We start from the raw sequence: 18,594 nt of genomic DNA, 5'->3' as shown, positions 1-18,594 counted from the left end.
GACTATTTTGGAAAAAAATAAATTGCTAGTTGAGTTACAAAGCTTGTGATATACATGGGAGGGGGAAGGCAGGAAAATTGTCTACTTTGAGAAGTCTTTTGTGAAGGACTGTTACAGCCTGTGTGCTTTTTTAGTACAATAATTGCACATTAATAAGATATTGTGCTGTCCTTTTTGTTGAGAGATTTTAAATTTTTTTATCTACATATATAGGTGCTGTGTTGATATTTTTGCCTGGCCTAGCAGAAATCAAGATGCTTTATGAGCAGCTTCAGACTAATGCTCTTTTTAATAACAGGCACAGCAAGAGGTAAGGCAGAAAAGCTCCAAAACTGTCAGTCTTTACCCATAAATAGTCATTTCCTGCACAAAGCCTACCTTTATCCAGGGATAAATTAGCTTGATTAAATGTGTGAGCTGACTCCAGTCAGGGTAATTCCTTTTCTGTCTTGTTGGCTCCCTCCTTTTGTTTCTCTCCTCAGCTCAGGAAGGACAGTTGTTGAAGTTCTCGGAGACCCTAGTGAGGAGTGGTTTCCATTTTGTGCTCTGCATGATCCAGGCTGCTGAAATCTCAGAATGTTTGCTGAGTTACATTTATTTGTGGTTGTATTTGGCCTTGGATGGTTACAAGGAGAAGTAACACTCTGGACAGTATCTAGTGAGGCAAAAGTGTGCGCAGGCAGGTTGTTCCCAAGAAGGAAGAGGCTGGAGATGCCCTGAGCATCTTGTCCTGTTGTCCTTGCAGGTGTGTGGTTTATCCACTTCATTCCTCACTGTCCAGTGAAGAACAGCAGTCTGTGTTCCTCAGGCCTCCTGCAGGAGTTACCAAAATCATCATCTCTACCAACATTGCAGAGACATCTGTCACCATCGATGACGTGGTCTATGTGATTGACTCTGGAAAAATGAAGGAGAAAAGGTACTGGCATTCATTCCTTGGGGTTTTGTAAACTGTTTCAAGCCTTGAGTTTTCCAAAGAGATGGGAAAAACTGGAAGGAAACTTGGTCTTTAGAAAGTTGCTGTGAGGTGGAGAAAGCCAGTCTAAACTCAGATCCAAGTGCAGGGGTGGAATTGTATCCATACAGAAGTTGGCAGCATCTGCCTGCTCAGCCTCCAGCCTGTTCTCTGTGTGCTCCTTACTAGGGCTGGTGACAGGACAAGGGGTGAAATGGCTTCAGACTGAAAGAGGGCAGGTTTAGATTGGATGTTAGGAAGAAATTCTTTACTGTGGGGAGGCACTGGCACAGGTTTTCCAGAGAAGCTGTGGCTGCCCCATCCCTGTAGAGGTTCAAGGCCAGGCTGGACAGGGCTCTGAGCAACCTGGTCTAGAGGAAACTGTCCCTGCATGTGGCAGAGGAAGTTGAAATTGGATGATCTTTAAGGTTCTGTGGCTCTGTGAATACCAGCCTGTCTCCTGCTCTCCTGTAGATACGACCCAGGCAAAGGAATGGAAAGTCTGGAGGACACCTTTGTGTCCAAGGCCAATGCTCTGCAAAGGAAAGGGCGGGCAGGACGTGTGGCCTCAGGCGTCTGCTTCCACCTCTTCAGCAGCCACCACTACAACCATCAGCTTGTAAAACAACAGCTGCCAGAAATACAGAGAGTGCCCTTGGAGCAGCTCTGTCTAAGGTGAGCTGTTGTGTTTCCTGAAAAAGCCAGTGTGCAGAATGTCCTTCCTTTGCTGCAGGGAGCACCTGCCACAACCCACACCAAAGCACCATCATCATGCAGACATTAAAGGAAGAGGCCTTCCTGTCCCTGCTGCACGCTGCGCACCCCTTTGTACTGAAAGGAAACAAAGCAGCACAAATTACAGTTTTGCAGTAAAAACTTTATTTCAAACCTCAGTGTACTAAATAGAAATCTGTTCTTACAGACTCACTACTCTACATTGTTCCCTGACTTCAGCTTTGTGTTACCAGCCCTTTTCTAGAGTGTGCTCTTCGAACACATGTTTTCTGTTTGCTTTTTTCAATCTGTTTTTACAAAAGCTTGCTTTTTTTATCCTGTATATGAAACTAAGCTGCTTTTTGTTCTTTCTTTGTATTTTCTTTTTAACTTTCCCTCCCCTGTCTTAAGAATTAAGATCCTGGAGATGTTTTCTGAGCAGAGTCTTCACTCTGTCTTATCACGCCTGATCGAGCCCCCTAGGACTGAGTCCTTGCAGGCATCAAAGGTGCGACTGCGGGACCTGGGAGCGTTAACTCCGGAGGAAAAGCTCACTCCTCTGGGATACCACTTGGCTTCGCTGCCTGTGGATGTCAGGATTGGCAAGCTCATGCTGTTTGGCACCATTTTCCGCTGCCTGGATCCTGCTCTGACCATAGCAGCCAGCCTGGCCTTTAAGTCACCTTTTGTAAGTATTCTTAACCCGAGGGTCGTGTTTTTGTGTGGCAGCAAAATGCTGTTGTGACATGCAGCACGCTACACTTGATGTTTTAATTCTTATTTTTAGCCTGAATTGTTTATGTGTTAATGAAGGGCTTGTTAAAACAGTCCAGTTATAAGCAGAAGTTCAAAGCCATGTGAGCAACAAGAGTGGTATTTACATACAGTACAAACAGTGAATATTATTTTTTATTTCTACCTAAGAAGTGCACACATTTTGTCTGAATTTGGTGTGAAAATTACTGGTGATATAAATTGTGAAATAGTGGTAATGGATGGAGCTGACACATCTGAGCTGTGAATGCAGAGGTCAGTTTGGATCTCTGTGTCTTCACTGTCACTTTGGCTTCTTGAATCAGGTGCTCTTTTGAATGCCTCATATTTTCTGTTATCCACAGGGAAAATTTGCATTCTGACCTGTGAGCTGCTGTGAAAATACCAAAGAGAATGTGCCATGTAGCTCTAGAATGGCTCGTCCAAGTGGTGAGGGGAAGAACACACTAACCTGTTACTGCCTGTCTAGGTGTCACCATGGGATAAAAGGGAAGAAGCAAACAAAAAGAAGCTGGAGTTTGCAGTAGGAAACAGTGACTACCTGGCTCTTCTCCAGGCCTATAAGGTGAGTTAAAACTCAGTAGCCTCTCTTGGGGTTTTGTGATGTGTTTGATATCCAAGCAGAAGTGTTTTATTAAAGGCTTCCTCCCATCCTCTCAATCAGGGATGGCGTTTAAGTATCAAAGAGGGCTCTCAAGCAAGCTACAACTACTGCAGGGAGAACTTTCTGTCAGGAAGAGTTCTTCAGGTAGGTCAGTGTTTGTGGCTTGGCACAGGGACTGGCAGAATCCCAGTGACAGAAATAAGCCACTGGGGAAGACTCTTCCTGCTGGGTGTGGCAGCCATCACAGCGCTCTGTCTGTTGTAGGAAATTGCCAGTCTGAAGAGGCAGTTTGCAGAGCTGCTTTCTGACATTGGCTTTGTGAAGGAGGGATTGAGAGCCAGGGATATTGAGAAGAAGTGGTCCCAAGGAGGCGATGGCGTGTTGGATGCCACAGGAGAGGAGGTAATTCACAGCATTTCATCGGTGCTTCAGAATGCTGCTGCAGTTTTTCATGTGGGCTGCCTTCAGAAAGACTGGGGCCAGAGATGTCCTGGGGTTACATGATGATCAGGGTGTGGCAGTTGTAGGATTCCTGTGCTTTGGGACAACTTGTGCTTGCTTTCTCAAGGGTGCAAGCCACTTTGTAGCCATATGTCAGAGAACAATTCAGCTGGTTACCAGGATAGTGGTGGCCAATTTGTTCCATTGATAGTGAGAGGAAATGCAGCCCAGGTCCAACCTGAGGCCACAGGAGCAGTGACTTGTCCTCCTCTATAAAGCACAGGAATGCAGCTGTAAAAGTGAACTAGTTTCAGGCATTCAGTCGTTCCTGGAGCAGAGTTTTACCTTTACACACTGAACTGTAGGATCCCTAATTATCTCCTATTGATTTCACAGGCAAATTCAAATGCAGAGAACATCAAGCTGATCTCAGCTATGCTGTGTGCTGCACTGTATCCCAATGTTGTCCAGGTAAGAGAATGCTTTTTCATTTTCCCTTCTTTGGTCTAGCATATCCACATAGCCTGCTTTCATTTGGGCTCAGTGTGGCAGCCTTGAGCCTGGCTTAGGTTTCCAAAATCTGCTGCTTGTGGAGTCAAGAGTTCCAGTTTGTATTGCCTGAGACTGCTGCTGTTCATACAGGCTGATTACAGTCACACAAAAGCCAGCAGGAAATGTAAAGAAGCCACTTAAAATTAGACCTTTTTAGAAGGCTGAGGTTACAAAGGAAGTCAGGGTTGGACAACACCTGGAGTGTAATACCTGTCTCCAGTGACTTGACATGTTGCTACTACAGAATTTCTGGTTTTGAAAAATTTAAAACACGAAGTTAAAAGGTTTCCTGGTGCAGCAGATTTTTTTATAATCTTTTTTCTTACCATACAGGTGAAAAAGCCAGAGGGTAAATACCAGAAGACCAGTACAGGAGCGGTCAAAATGCAACCAAAAGCAGAAGAGCTGAAGTTTGTTACTAAAAATGATGGTTATGTTCATATTCATCCTTCGTCTGTGAATTATCAGGTCAGGATGCTTTTTTCTGCAAAGCATGCTCTCTTTTTATAAAAGAAATCACTTTTGCTTGAGTGTTTAAAATTACACTGAGGATCATTATTCATGTTTAAAATAAAAAAAAATCTTAATGATTGAACAGTTCTGTGTTAGGACCGTAAATAATGGTGCATTCCTGAGTTAGGAGTGTCCTCCTGGGCACAGAGTTAAACTGCAGCCTCTGGAGCCAACAGCTCTTTTGTTGGTAGCTCTTTTGGGTCAAGGAGGGTCTGTTAGTGCTGCAGGTGCACTTCAGGCCCATCTGCTGCTGCAGAGTTGGCCTGTGTGGCAGAGGCAGGAAGAGCAATGTCACTCTGACAGGGCTGTTGTGTCCCTGTCCCAGACCAGGCACTTCGAGAGCCCGTACCTGGTGTACCACGAGAAGATCAAGACGAGCCGCGTGTTCATCCGGGACTGCAGCATGGTGTCCGTGTACCCGCTGGTGCTGCTCGGGGGCGGCCAGGTGCACATGCAGCTGCTCAAGGGGGACTTTGTCATCTCCCTGGACGACGGCTGGATCCGCTTTGTGGCTGCCTCTCACCAGGTGAGGAGGAGGAGGGGCCCTCGTGGGAGAGCTGCAGAGCTGAGCTGCAGCAGAGCCTTACCCTTGCCTCTGTGTTTTACCACGTGTGTCAGGTGGCTGAGCTGGTGAAAGAGCTGCGCTGTGAGCTGGACCAGCTGCTGCAGGATAAAATCAAGAATCCCAGCATGGATTTGTGCATGTGCCCCCGAGGCTCTCGGATCATTGGGATGATTGTCAAGCTTGTGACCACACAGTGACATCAGAACAGCTTTCTGTAAAGCATCACCCATGGCTGCTGCCTGAGAACAGACCAAGTAACGTCAGTGTCCCGATGTATTTACTGGTTCAAAATGTGGCGTGGACCTCTGGAAAAACAAGTTGGCAACTGTACTGTTGAGTTTTGGGTTGGTTTTTTTTGTTTGTTTGCTTGTTGAAATTAAGGTGGCTTACACTCAGCTCTGGGGAAATGGTAACTCTTCCAGAAGGAATAGAAACCTCTGAGTGTTTCTTATGGGACTATGCCCTGGTAGTAGTGTTTTCTGGTCACACAAACACCTGCTAGCCAGCTGTTTCTTGTAATAGTCACGGCTGGAGGCAGCATGTGGCATAGGGAGCCGCTCCCAAACTGGTTTAAACTCACTTCTACATTTTGACTAAGACTTTACTGAGGCAGTTTTGGCTGACCAGGGATCCTCTGTTTACAGTTCAACCCAAAGCCCTTGTACAAGTAAGCACCTTTAGATTTGTGTCAAGAGGTTCTGCAATTCAATGTCCTATGGTAAGGAGATGTATTGCATCAGTCAGTGTGGTTTTGGATCAGTGCAGCTTGCTCTGGTGACAAACTCCAACACAGTGTGGACATTTTCCCTGGAAGAGAGGCTGTTCCAGCCCTTTCTGCACTAAGAGTAAGTAAAACAGCTGAGATGGGACTGCTGTAGTGCATTAAAATGAATTCTTGGGACAGATGCCATTGCTAACTGCTAATTATTGTGGCATGGGTTCCAGCTGTGCATGGGTTCCACACTACACAGCTGGAACGAAGTCCCACTTCTGGAAGCTTTCGGCCAAACTCCTGCTCTGAGGACTGGGCTGCTCCAGTGTGGGGTAAAATGCTGTAGCAATAATGAACCATTATTTCCTCCCTTTGGCCTTGCTTTTAATTGCAGTGCTGAGCATTGCTGCAGCCAAGCTGCTCAAATACCAAGTGCCTGAAGTGACGGGACTGGGCTGTCACCCTTCTGTCACCAGAGTGAACACTGCCTCCAGCACCAGTCTGACCACAACCTGAGGAATGAGCGGAGGGAGGGACAGTGGTAGACGAGTTTGTTTTTTTTAAAAAATACCCATTGTTTGTAGGAGTTTCACACCAACATGCCCTCCCTGTGAGGAAGATGACGGGAGTATCAAGACCAACATCCCTGTGCAGAGAATGGCCACTGCAGCTCTGCTGGGATGGATTAGCCCCAGCTGGCTCCACTCCCTCCCCCATCCCACCTCCATGAGCTGGCACTGAGAGGAGGGAGAAGCATGGGATCAGATATTCACACACTGAGATACAGTTAAATAAAATAAAAGCAATGGAATTTATTCTCCACTTCCCTTGGGCAGCCACTCCAGGGAAGCGGCATGCTGTCCTTCCTACCATTCCTAAAACTACTGGCACTCCAAAATTTCCTTGCTATTCTGGTAACAGCCATTATCAGCTGCAAAGATAAAGCAAACTGGCAAAAATCCCAAACTATTTTATTAACTCAGTAACCCATCCATGGTGAGATGGGGTTAGGCTGGTTTCCCAAAGCAACCACAGATCAGCAAGCAGCGAGGCCCTTCCCTGGGCACGCTTCACTGCCAGGATGGAACCAGGCACACACGAGGAACTTGAGCTCTCAATTCCCCACAGATCCTGCTACTTGAACACAACCTGCAGGACCCGTGATCTCCACAAAACCCCTCAAACTTCCTAAAAAAGGTACACATGGACATACAGCACACACACAAGAGGCATCTGGCACTGGTGCCTTTTCCCTCTAGCTGGTGCTGCACAGGGACGCAGAAGGCACATGTGCCTGTCCCAACCTGCCCGCCGTTTTTCCCCCAGGGGCAGCACAATGCCTGCTTCCCATCCTAACTATGAACAGCAGGGTCATCACAACTGATTTCTTAGTTAGAAATGAAATTTATTTCAATGCACCAATAAAAAAAAAAAGCCCAACATTTTCAGATCACAGAACACAAACACAACAAAAGAGTTTTGTATTAGTCTGCTAACAAGACTTTTAGAATATAGAGATTCATGCCAATTGCTAGTCAATAGAAACAGCCTTCTAGGACTAAGCCCTTACATCTCAAAATCCCTTATAATGTAAACAAAATAATTTTTTTACTAAACTTCTTAAATTTGAACCCATTCTTTTAGGACTTTCTTTCCTTCAAGGGCTTCCTGATGGTGAGTGACTGAAAGGAAAAAAAAAGACAACGAACATTAAGAACAACTCCTATGGCAAAACCAACAGAAACTGCATGCTACCCTAGGCTTCCTCTGGAGTTCTGCCCCTATTTGCATTTGCAGTTCCCAAATAATCAAAGAAGTGTTGTATTTTACACTTCACCTTAAAAACTGCTTTAAGCTTGAAAGCTGAAGACTAATTAAGAGAGCTGAGACATCAAGCCTGCTCAGAAATCTCAATTCCAGCACATGCTTCTCTCTGGTAACACAGGAAAACTTCCTTCGTGGAGCACAGCACAGCTTGGCAGCTGTGCAACTCCCAAGCCTGCAGGAGTCACCAGGCAGGAATTTAATCCTACACCACTTCACTGGCTTGCTCCACACCTTACATTACTCACTTGTTCCCTAGATTCTAAATTCCTCAGAAACATTTCACCAAAGGTTTCTTTAGCAGCAGCTATTCTTATTCCTTAGCTATATCATGACATTCTGACTACCAGCAGCAGGAAATGCCCATAAACAATTCAGATTTAGGCAAGTAAAAACCCTGAGCTTTTATCCTTGCCCAAAACTTCTCTAGGAACTGCCCCAGCTTAAGTGCTATTGAACCACAGGACAGACTCCAGTTTTAAGACATTCCTACCTTCTCTTTGGAGATGGTGATCTGGACTTTGAGCGGCTGTTTAAAAACAAACAAACAAACAAACCAGTCACTTGGGTGCTCTCAGTAACCACTTCTGATCATTTTAAATCAGAACAATTTGATGCTGTTAAATGCAATCACTGCTGGTATCAAGTGTACCCAGGTACTTTAAGCAAGAAGCTGCAGGTGAGAAGGAAAAATGCTGGAAGCCAGAGCCCTTGGGAAAAGAGCAACACACAGCTTCAAAGCTGCTGTAAATCACAGTAACCCTGCAAAGCAGGAGCAGTGAATCGAGCAGAGTTAGGGAGAGGGAGAACTACAGACACTTAGGAACAAAGGTAGGAGAAAACATGCCCCAAATCCTGTCAAAAGTATTTTTTTTTGTAATAATGAGTGTAAAACATCCGTACGCAAAATCCTGGAAGAATTGCCTACTGTCCCACAAAAAAGTCAGCTATTCAAAAAAACCCCAAAATGTATGAAAAATGTTTTTGAAATCAGTTATGAAAAGTAAAAAACCAACCCTGCAACTGAAATACCAGTCCAAACAGAGATTTTGAATCATGAGGAAGAAAAACAACCCCACAAAAAACCCCACCAACCAAAACAAAAACCAACTGAGTGGTACTTGTATTTGAACGCTCACCTTTTAGCAGGTAAGCCAGATTTAGATCTACCATGAGACTCAGACCTACAACAGGAGAAAAATAAAGCTCAGCAAAGCAGCCAGTGGGCATGCAAACACATGGAGAGTTAGCTACACCAGCAACAGCAAATTCACCCCACGCAGCAGCACCAACCAGAGGGAAGGCTCTGTGCTGCAGGCCTTCCCCAGGACCTTCCAAGGGAATCCTTCAGCTCTTTCTGCAGAGACCCCACCCATCAGAAGGCACAAGTGCAAGCACAGGAAGCTCCCCAGCAAAGCTTCTGCCAGTTCCACAAAACACCAGACCAGACTCCCACGCTTCCTTCCTACCTGCAAGTATCCCTTCTAGAAAGGGAAGAATAGTTTAAGTGTAATCTTAGAAACTATTTTAACAGCACTTAGGAGGCTGGAATCAGCCACAAGTGTGTGTGCTGAAGAGCTGGTGCATTCTTCAGTTCGAATTCCCAATGCCAATTTTATTCAAGCATAATACAGAACTTGCACCAATATCTGGTTACTAATGAGTAAACTATTCCCAGTTTATCTCAGGAATTAAAATCTACTTGAACAGTGAAACTTTCCTCCCACATTTGTTATGTGACTTTATCAACTCAAATATTTGCTGTTACTTAAAAAATGTCTTGAGTGTCACAATTCAAGCTATCACTCAACATCAGAATGCTCCGTTCAATAAGCCTGGCCAAAAAGCAAAATACTATCACTACTTCTGCTCCAAACTGTTTTTGAACGGTAATAAATATTCACCTTTACGTGGCCTATTAACTCACAGAAATACTACAAGGACACTGCTGGCGCATGTTAAACAAAATGTTACATGCCACTGCTTTGAAACCTTCCTGGTCACCATCCCGAGCCACTGTCTGGCCCATTTCCCCCCTCATAACAAGGAACTTTTTACAGGATCACAGTTACTGAAGATGAGAATGCTCACAACCACCCAGAACTGGTACTCAGCAGCATGAGCATCTCTTCCACTGCTAAGCAGAAGGCAGCACAGCACACAAAACCATCCTCAATTTACTACATACCTAAGAATTTATATTTTTCTAAATTCTCTCCACAGACCTTAAATTGTACATCACTACTTTTGTCTGTGAAAAGGCATAAATTATTAAGTGCAAATATTGCTCTGGTGGGCAGCCTTCTAAGTGCTTCCAGACAAACTCCCCCAGGAAAGGGGGAAAAAACCCCCAAAACAAACAACACACCACCACAACCAAACAACACACCAGAACCATTACTAGTCTGAATTAATCCAAGTGTCTCACCTGCTGCGAGGCCATACAACAGACCGGGACCTGGAGCGTGACCTGGACCTAGATCTGGAAAAAAAAACAATGGAAGCTCTACTACCACATGCTTCATACAGGTAAGACAAAAACAAGTTATTGTAAATGTCCCAGAACACTGAGAACTTTGTTGGACTTGGTTTTGCAGAAGTAATTTTTATTATTAGAAGGCTGTGGCACCTTTGGTCAGGTGCCATGCAGGTGAAGTGAGTTCCACTGTCTTACTGGGCTAAGCAATTACACCCTGCACATTTGAAGATGAATTTGGAAAACTTAACCATAGAGCAAGGCTGTAACTTTGGTACAATGTTAGAAAGAAAAAAATAAAATCTCAGAAACAGCAGTTCCAAAACTGTAAGCTAAAATTCTAAGAAAAGTATTCAAGTAGCTCTTATGCATGTCACACAACAAAGGTTCCTACCAACACGTGGATGGCAAAACAAACTTACTGATGCTATAAATATGTATACAGGTACTTGGTAGTTCAGCTCCACGTTATGTGCCCTTCAACAATGCTGTGGGTTTAACAGCAACCACGTACCTTGACCTTCTCAGAGAACCAGAGCGGGACCTGCGGGGTGAGAATGATCTGTATCTACGAGGAGACATCGACCGGGACCTGCGGTAGGAAGCCGACCTGGATCTACAAAACAAAGCAAAAACCAACCCATCACTGCAAGGTACTTTTCACAACAACTACAGAAAAGGAAGGAGGGGCCCAGAGAGGAAGAAATGGGAATGAAAACACAGAAGGCAGAGCCCTACCTCCTACCACGGCTGCGGCTGCGTGACCGGGAATACCTTCTTCCTCGGGACCTCGAGCGGGATCTGGACCGGGACCTGGGTTGAGGTTAGAAAAAACAGGTATCAGCAGACAGCTGCAGCACCCAGCACCTGTGAGGCCCTGCTGAAGTCAAAACTTTTTTCAGACAACTAAAAAGAGGATTTAAAAATAAAACAAAAAAAGAAAAACCAAAAACCAAACCAAACAAAACAACAAAAACACACCACTAGCATCTGTCAGTTGGAAAAATGTCTGGGCCTACTTGTCTTGAGCATTTTTACTACCTAGAAAAATGTTAAAAGCTGAATTACATTGCAGAATTACATTAGAATAGAAAACACTGTAATGCGTATTTAAAATAAACCTTGCAAGTTTGCAGGTCGACCCTCTTTGGCCCAAGGTCTAGCAGATCTAGACGATCTAGAAGTATCTATAGGCGAGCGCTGCATCTAGGTAGGTGTTCTCTTCAATCTAACGACGATCAAACTGACAGCCCAATGAGCCAGGGTGAGGCTTGATTGACGCAAGAAGATTTTTCTAGGTGGGAATGTGGTCAATCTGGTGTTCCTCTTTCTAAACCGGAGGGGGGCCCCAATTGAAAGCCAAATTTACTGTTACGGCGGTCACCGTCTCAAATTTTCTGCCCTTAAAGAATAAGGTGAAGCTACGTGTAGATGGCTCGAGGGGATCTGGCCTCTTATGCTGATCACCTCAAGGTCTAGGAGGATCTTAAGTGTCGGATTTGCAAGGCGCCTCAGCATGAAATCTTAAGGCTCGTGACATTCTGAATCAAGGCGACTGACTCAAACGAAGAAACCTGAAAGGTTTTGACCAGGTTGATTATTAAAATATTAACATTTTATATGTATTAGCAAAAAAAAAAAAATTTTGTGATATACACCTGTTGACTTACGACAATTAGAGTTAAAACTGGTGTAACATTGTGTTCTTTGCTAACAAGAACTACACAAAAGCGAGCTGGCGAAGCAACGCGGCTGCCCCGGCCCCGCACGTACCTGCTCCTCCTTCGCCGGCTATAGCGGTGACAGTCATAGGCATAGTGGCCTTTCTCACCACACTCATAGCATCTGTCGTTGGGGTCGAAGGGGCGCCGGGCAGGGGGCCGGTCGTAGCGGGAGCGGCGCGGCATCCCTGTGGATACTTCCACCCTGACCCTGGAGCCGCATATTATCCTGCAAGACACAGCAGCTATCAGCCAAAGGAGTATTTTCCTCTCTTGCGCCCAACAACCAACATGAGAAATCCCTGACTGGTGCGGCGTAGGGAGATCGAGGGCTGCGGCCCTCAAAGAAATTCCAAACATGCACGTACTTCCCGTCGAGGCCAAGCACAGCATCTTCAGCATCCCGGGGGTCTTCGAACTCCACGAAGGCGAACCCCGGCGGGTTCCTGGCGATCCACACGGTTCTCAGCGGTCCGTAATAGCTGAAGGCTCTCTCCAGCTCGCCTTTGCCGGCGCCCGTGCCCAGGTTCCCCACGTACACCTTGGTCTCTGAGGGGACAAGCGGCCGCCATGTCAGAGCCGCGCGCGGCGCCGGGCACGCGGCCGCCCCTCCCCCGCTCCCCGCCCGCCGCCATCTTTGACACCGCGTCCATCTTAGAGCGCTCCCGCCGGGCCGGGCCGGGCCGCGCCCGCCCTCCACAGACCCCGCCGCCGCGGCGGGCGCGCCCGGCGTGCCCCGGCCCTTCGCCACTCTCAGCGGCCGCCTGACGGGACAACCACCGTCTCCCACCGCCGGAGCGGCACGAACGCCGCGGCCGCTCGCTCCACCTTTCCCCTCGCCTCCCTGCCCACAGCAGAAACCCTCACGGGCCTCTGAGACTCCCCAGTCTCCCCGCCGTCCTCACCATATCGCCCGTATCGCGACATCCTCCCGATGACAGCGCGAGCCCGGGCAGGCGCGACCCTTATATAGAGGAACAGCCGCTGCGCCTGCGCGCCGCGCGGGGGGCGGGGCGGGGCGGGCCCGCGCTTCGGCGCGCGCGGGGCTCGCGAGAGGCGGTTCCCGCGCGGCGGCCATGGCGGCCCTGAGGGTCTGAGGGGACGTGAGGAGCGCGGGCCGCCCCCGCTCCTGCTGGGCACACGCTCGCCCCCGGCAGCCCCCAGTGAGAGCTCCTGTCCGGCTCTGACGGGGAACCCAGTCGAGAGCCACTTGTCGCGTTTTGCATCCCTCATGCGTGACGCGTCACGGCTTCTGCCTGTGCTGAGGGTGAAGGAGCTGACGCCATGGGCCTTATTTCATAGCCAGGAGTGAGTGGTGCCTTCCTTGGAACAAGGCATCCCCAAGTTGCTCCAAATCTCTTGTGATGGCTCACACCTCGTATCCATCCCAACCAGCCTTGGGTGTTCAGCTCCTGGTTTATCCCCTCATATCTGACATGCAGCTGGAGCTGTTGTGTGCTGGCATCTCCCAACCTTTCCATGCAGTAATGGATGTGCAGCAGACATTTTTTAATAAAAAATCAACAAATACCTGACAGATTAAAAGTAATTTTAGGTAAATCCCAGCACGAATGAGGAGAGCCTTTAAGGAACAAGGGTTAGGCAGACTTTCAGCTGCATTTGAGCACACCAATGTGCTTATCTCATAATAATGCAGAACAAATACACTGAGATAAATGAGGCCTCTAAACGTTCCTCGCTGCATTAATAATCTCAGGAATAATCACATAATGATTCCTGCATCATGTGTTGGCATAAACTAGAAACAGAGCATTAAAAAACACAAACTTACTCAACTGCAACACATTTTCCTTTTACAGAACATTGGTTTTCCAAGCACTGCTGCTCTAAAATAACAAATATAGACAGGTAATGGTTTTAAAACCTGCTATTTGCATGCTAACCTTCCCTAATAATTTTACAAACTCGGATATACATTGTAGTTTATGTCTAGGAGAACAGTAATGGGAAAAACTAAAAACCAACTAGCCATGAAAACAAAACAAAACAGCTTTCTGAACATTTTTTTTAATTTGGTTTGGGAAGTCCAGATGTCATAATTCGCTTTCAAAAAAAAAAAAAATCTGGTAGGCAGTTCAAATAAACATGCCATCAGCACTACATAATTAAACTAGTTTTAAAGGGAAAACAGTTTAAATGTATTACATATCATCTTTTACAATATTTTTACAAAAACTCTTAACTGACAAATCAGTTTATTACATCAGCATTACCCAACTGTTTGCTTCTAATAAAAACAGCACATGAAAAAATGCTTGTGCTTTTATTCTTCATTCCTTCCATTACATACAAAAAATCAAGACAAAAGTACCCAAAACGCAGCATTTCTGCAAACAGTGAATACTGACACCCAGGAGATCTGCTAAAACAGGACGGTTCCTAAAACAGGAGCGCTCCAGGAGACGAAAGGCCTCAGCAGCAGCAGCCCTCAGCGCCGCTGCTGCTGCAGGTAGCGCTGCAGCAGCCCTCAGCGCCGCTGTTGCTGCAGGTAGCGCTGCAGCAGCCCTCAGCGCCGCTGTTGCTGCAGGTAGCGCTGCAGCAGGCCCTGCACGCGGGACAGGATGATCTCGTTGGTGCTGCTGCACTGCTCGGGGCCGTACGGGGGCTCGATGGTCAGCACCCCCGCCACGCTCAGCGTCCTGCCCAGCTCCCCCTGCTCGCCCACGGGGATGTGGTTTGTCTCCAGCCAAGTCTTCAAGGCGTTCTTCCTCTCCTCCAGCTCCTCCGCGCTGTAGGCTTGGCTTTCCTCGGGTGCAAGGATGCAAGCGAGGCGCTGCTTCATGTCGCTGTCCCCTTCCTGCAGGATCTCCACCTCTTGGACAGCGTGGCCCATGACGAATGATAAGGATCCTTTCTCGTTCTCTGGGAATGTTGCGAGGACAATGCTGTCAAGGAAAGAAGATTGTGTAAGTTCCTGTTTTTAACTGAAGACTGAGAAGCAGCTTCCAAGGTTTTGGAGATAAGAGCTCATTAGCATCAGCCTAATCCAGGTATTTAGGCAATAGCCAGCACCCATCATTTTCCTTTGAAAAGCATGCTGCTATACCCTTAAAATACTAAAAATGTGGGGCTCTGCAGGGAATTGCTGGTATTGAAACTACTCTAGACACTGTGAAGCAGAATATTAACGTACACTTTGCTTCAAAAAAATAACGTCAGGTCTGGAAATCTAAATATTTTTGTACAGCTTTCCCAACACTGCTGAAGAACCTAAAACATTTCAACATTCAGAAACAGTGATACCTTCATACATACAGTCCCTTGAATGCTGAAGGCAGCTAACAACACCAGAACCTTTTAATGAAACAGTCATATTTATTGATCATTGCCAAAAGAGTATTTTTTTAATGACTGTTGCCAGTTTATGAAATGAAAATACAACAGAACACACCAAAAGGCTCAGGCTCACAGTGTAGAAGCCTGGTGTTTTCCCAGGGGCACTTGCAGAAGTCCTAAAATGCAAGTAGGAAGGCAACTGGCTATATTTCTAGGATCTCTCCCTCATATATCAACAAAGAGCATCAGAAACCATTTTCTTCTTCTTGTGGGAAGCAAAATTCCACAACATGATGCCAGCATTTCACTAGCCAATTATTGCCACCATTAGTGGAAGTAATGACGTTTTTGGGGGGGTGTGTCCAGTGAGATATGCCTTGATTTCAGCCTGGACCATCACGAGAATCACTCACAGCTGCATGCACCATCCTTAGCAAAATGATAGGAAACTTCAGGAGATTATTGGAGCTACTTCAGAGCTGAAGCAACAACCAGTTCTTCTGAAACACATCAGAAGCTGAATGTTTTAGTTTTGAGCCTCCAGCCTGTGTTCATGTGGGACAAGCTCACATCCAATAAGGTATGAAAGAGCTCGGGCAGCAAGGAGGCAAATTTCTGCCCATTCCCTGGTGCATTTTGCCTTTCAAACCCTGTTTTCAAGTTACTCACTTTGTGATACCAGAGATGTGTGGTACCACTTTCTGTCCAGTGCCCCTGATTTTCCCTGCTTGCTCCCCAAAGAAGCCTCAACACCTTCCTGGGTGTCTGGCTGGAGTGGAAAGCCAGGCATCAATGCAAGTACCCTAGACAAAGGCTAAGGATTTCAACACCTAAAGCACTGAAAACACTCCAGCACTCTTCGTAAAGCAGGGTTTGGTGTATTACCAAAAGCAATCTTTAACACATAGATTGTTGAGAGGTAATAGTATAGCTTAATATACAAGTTTTAAATTAGAGTAAGTCACTTGGAATTATAATACTGTGTGATTTAATATGTTGTTCACTTAGCTTTACTTGCTTAGCATGAGTAGCTGGGTTTGCTGGAGCCTTGGCTGCAAGCTCTGAACTTTCACCTTGAACACATGCATTCAGCTGGTAGAGAGCTGATTTTTTAGCAATTCTCCTAGAAGCTGGCACAGTGCTGAGTTTTGAATTTACAGTGAGAATAACATTCCTGATATTTTGGTTGTTGCTAAGCAGTGCTTATTCTAAATCAAGGACTTTTTAGTTTCCCATGCTCAGCCAGAGATGAGGTGCACAGGAAGTACAAACCAGAAGATAAAGAGGTTGCAGCCATCAGCAGAAGTTGCAACTTAACAAGATAACATGCCATTTTTGCTCCAAATAAGTTTGCTTCAGCCTTGGAACCTTTTCTCCTCCTAAAAATCTTGCTTTTCATAAAAGCTTTGGTACTTACGTGGCAGAAACTGGGTCAACTGTTAAAACCCATCCTTCGTATTCGTGTTTCTCAACTGCAACAACTTTCACCAATTTGTTCACATACGTTTCCCAGTCTAGAGGGCTTTTCCTCTGCCAGTCATTCATATTTCCTACATCCAGGACCTAGAAAACAACCAGATGAGTCAGCAGATGCAGTCAATCTTTTTGCTTTGCTCTTCGCGTCAGGACTGGGTTTGCCTCCATGTAAAGATTTGTCTTTAGCAAAATTTGCCTTTTTTTTTTTTTTTAAAAGCAGACATTCACACAATGGTTGGCCTAAAGCTGCACTTCTGTAATTCCCTACGGAATCCACTTGTTTTTAAAGGCACACAGCAAAGCCTCAAACCCCACTGTTCTGGTAATAAGCTTTTCTGTTGCATCCAACACTCCATCTATTGCTCTGCCTTCTTACAAAACCTTGGAGGTAAAAGTTCAGCGCCTTTGTTTTGCGCACTGGCGCATCACTGGTGCCCGAGCCCTTCCACCGCCTTGGATAAGCGCTGTCCACCCGGCTCTCTCCTCATCCCCTGCGCTGGAGCACCACCAAGTGCAGTTTCACTCTTTTTCCCCCGTCCAGCATTCCCAGCCCTCCCCCCGAGCGGGGCCGCAGAGCGACGGGCGCAGCACAAAGGGCTGGAGGGCGCTTTGTTCCCCGGGAATGCCTTCCCGGCAGGAAGAGCCTGCACAGCCCAGCAGGAGCCCCGGTCCCCATCCCGCTCTCCCGCTCACCGGCCCCAGTTCCCGCTCGCGTTCCCGCCGAGGGCGCCTGGGAGCTGCCGCGGGCGGCACGGCCGCTTCCTGGCGCCGCCGCCCAGCGCCTTCCCCCGGCCCGGGGTACGCACCCAATGCTGCCGTGCGGCGTTTCGCAGCTGCGGGGGCACATAAATGACACAGAGGCGGGCACGCAGCAGGCCAGATCCCAAAACAAGGAGTCGGGGGCCGTGTGGCCCCTCTGGAGCTGGATTTGCTCCTGGGATGCTCCTGCTGGCACAGCTTGCTCGTGCCAGGCCGTGCTTCCGTGTGTGTCAATAGGGGTAGATGCACGCTCTGTGCATCTGCTGCATAAAAATAAGGTATTTTTGTTCCCTGGTTGTTGAGTTGCTTTTGGCAAGCTTTGCCGTGCCGCCGTGAAGGCGGGAAGCTTGATTCCAACACCCCACACCTGCTCCATTTCAGCAGCACTCATGGATGAGCCAAACAAGCTGCTAATAATTGATCTGATGATTTGTTAGGAATTTGTGAACGCGAGCATGCAACGGTTTAGTGAGCGCTAACACAAAAAATATAAAGGGTATAAAATGAGACAGTCATACTTTGCAGCCTCAAATGAGCTACTTCCTTTTTTCCCTTCTTTTTGGGAGTCTCAGCTCAGCCTCTCCAGTACTACAGCGATTGTGTATGAATGGCTCGTGCCACTGCATTCAGCTACTTCTTTCTTTCAGCCACAGCTCGTTTATTAGAAAGCAGGGAGACCAAATCTAGTTGTTTTCGCCCTACAAACGAGCACTGGCTGCACTCTAGAGGCAGCTACATACCAGCTGATGGGGACATCACCTCCAGTACTGGATGCCTCCAAGGACTGCTCCCACTCAGGAGAGGCCAGGACAGAAAGGCCCCACTGGCTTTACTTCCATCGGGCAGATGATCACCTGCAGCACCAACAGCAGGACGAGAAGTCAGCTTTCCCAGGAAAATGCTCTCCTGTTCCCACTCACTCCTCCAATTCCTATTTCAGGCCTCAATTCCCATTCAGACGCCCGCCCCCACCCCCCGCGCATGCGCACCTCCGCGCGGCGCGGGGGAGGCGGGGGAGCAGGCCAGGGGGCAGGCGCGTGCGGCGGCGCGTGCGCGCGGGCGGCGGAGCCGTGGGGATGTCGCGTTACGGCCGCTATGGAGGCGGTGAGAGCTCCCGGGGGTCGCGGGCGGCGGGCGGCTGCGCGGGCGGGAAGGCGAGACGGGTCTGGGAGAGAGGCGATTACCGCGGGGAGCTTGGCGGCTGGCGGGAG

The 18,594-nt window shown here is 47.4% G+C and overlaps 3 protein-coding genes across 9 annotated transcripts in view; 1 reads left to right on the top strand and 2 right to left on the bottom strand.

Moving 5' to 3' along the window:
* Positions 1 to 5,574, top strand: part of DHX57 (DExH-box helicase 57) — a 39,099-nt gene extending 33,525 nt beyond the window's left edge. For all 3 annotated transcript variants that reach the window (XM_041477003.1, XM_041477004.1, XM_041477005.1), the window contains 11 exons: positions 214 to 310; positions 746 to 919; positions 1,430 to 1,630; positions 2,081 to 2,357; positions 2,913 to 3,008; positions 3,108 to 3,191; positions 3,312 to 3,449; positions 3,885 to 3,959; positions 4,374 to 4,508; positions 4,879 to 5,079; positions 5,172 to 5,574. In XM_041477003.1, coding sequence (XP_041332937.1) covers positions 214 to 310; positions 746 to 919; positions 1,430 to 1,630; positions 2,081 to 2,357; positions 2,913 to 3,008; positions 3,108 to 3,191; positions 3,312 to 3,449; positions 3,885 to 3,959; positions 4,374 to 4,508; positions 4,879 to 5,079; positions 5,172 to 5,315 — 1,622 coding nt within the window. In that variant the 3' untranslated portion in view covers positions 5,316 to 5,574. The remainder of the gene's footprint in view (positions 1 to 213; positions 311 to 745; positions 920 to 1,429; positions 1,631 to 2,080; positions 2,358 to 2,912; positions 3,009 to 3,107; positions 3,192 to 3,311; positions 3,450 to 3,884; positions 3,960 to 4,373; positions 4,509 to 4,878; positions 5,080 to 5,171) is intronic.
* A 1,640-nt stretch (positions 5,575 to 7,214) lies between these two features.
* LOC121358632 (serine/arginine-rich splicing factor 7) lies at positions 7,215 to 12,861 on the bottom strand. Of its 2 annotated transcripts, XM_041477010.1 has the most exons (9): positions 12,757 to 12,861; positions 12,220 to 12,400; positions 11,904 to 12,080; positions 10,869 to 10,943; positions 10,645 to 10,746; positions 10,083 to 10,136; positions 8,794 to 8,838; positions 8,148 to 8,183; positions 7,215 to 7,512 (listed from the first exon to the last, which is right to left on the bottom strand). In XM_041477010.1, the coding sequence occupies exons 1-9, from the start codon at positions 12,776 to 12,778 to the stop codon at positions 7,488 to 7,490; spliced, it is 717 nt and encodes a 238-aa protein (XP_041332944.1). In that variant the 5' UTR covers positions 12,779 to 12,861; the 3' UTR covers positions 7,215 to 7,487. The 2 variants fall into 2 exon arrangements, with proteins under 2 accessions (XP_041332944.1, XP_041332945.1); XM_041477011.1 differs by lacking the exon at positions 8,794 to 8,838.
* Positions 12,862 to 13,873: 1,012 nt separating this feature from the next.
* Positions 13,874 to 18,367, bottom strand: GEMIN6 (gem nuclear organelle associated protein 6). 4 transcript variants are annotated; one of them, XM_041476903.1, is made up of 4 exons: positions 18,124 to 18,367; positions 17,431 to 17,646; positions 16,566 to 16,711; positions 13,874 to 14,757 (listed from the first exon to the last, which is right to left on the bottom strand). In XM_041476903.1, the coding sequence occupies exons 3-4, from the start codon at positions 16,691 to 16,693 to the stop codon at positions 14,379 to 14,381; spliced, it is 507 nt and encodes a 168-aa protein (XP_041332837.1). In that variant the 5' UTR covers positions 16,694 to 16,711; positions 17,431 to 17,646; positions 18,124 to 18,367; the 3' UTR covers positions 13,874 to 14,378. The 4 variants fall into 4 exon arrangements, with proteins under 4 accessions (XP_041332837.1, XP_041332840.1, XP_041332836.1 ...); XM_041476906.1 differs by having other exon boundaries at positions 17,431 to 17,643; XM_041476902.1 differs by lacking the exon at positions 17,431 to 17,646.
* Between the last annotated feature and the right edge of the window lie 227 nt (positions 18,368 to 18,594).

This window comes from Pyrgilauda ruficollis, unplaced genomic scaffold (assembly GCF_017590135.1).
Source record: "Pyrgilauda ruficollis isolate IOZ18807 unplaced genomic scaffold, ASM1759013v1 scaffold4, whole genome shotgun sequence".
Lineage (NCBI taxonomy): Eukaryota > Metazoa > Chordata > Aves > Passeriformes > Passeridae > Pyrgilauda > Pyrgilauda ruficollis.
This window is presented reverse-complemented; position numbering and strand designations above follow the sequence as displayed.

Excerpts from the sequence above, each read along its gene's own strand:
- LOC121358632 (XM_041477010.1), bottom strand. The coding sequence starts at position 12,778 with ATGTCGCGATACGGGCGATATG. Across the intron at positions 8,839-10,082 it reads GTTGTATGGCCTCGCAGCAG|GTCTGAGTCTCATGGTAGAT; the intron begins GTGAGACACTTG and ends CTCCTGTTGTAG. Across the intron at positions 8,184-8,793 it reads TCTGGCTTACCTGCTAAAAG|CCGCTCAAAGTCCAGATCAC; the intron begins GTGAGCGTTCAA and ends GTTTTTAAACAG.
- GEMIN6 (XM_041476903.1), bottom strand. The coding sequence starts at position 16,693 with ATGAATGACTGGCAGAGGAAAAGCCCTCTAGACTGGGAAACGTATGTG. Across the intron at positions 14,758-16,565 it reads GTTGACCCAGTTTCTGCCAC|CATTGTCCTCGCAACATTCC; the intron begins GTAAGTACCAAA and ends TTTCCTTGACAG.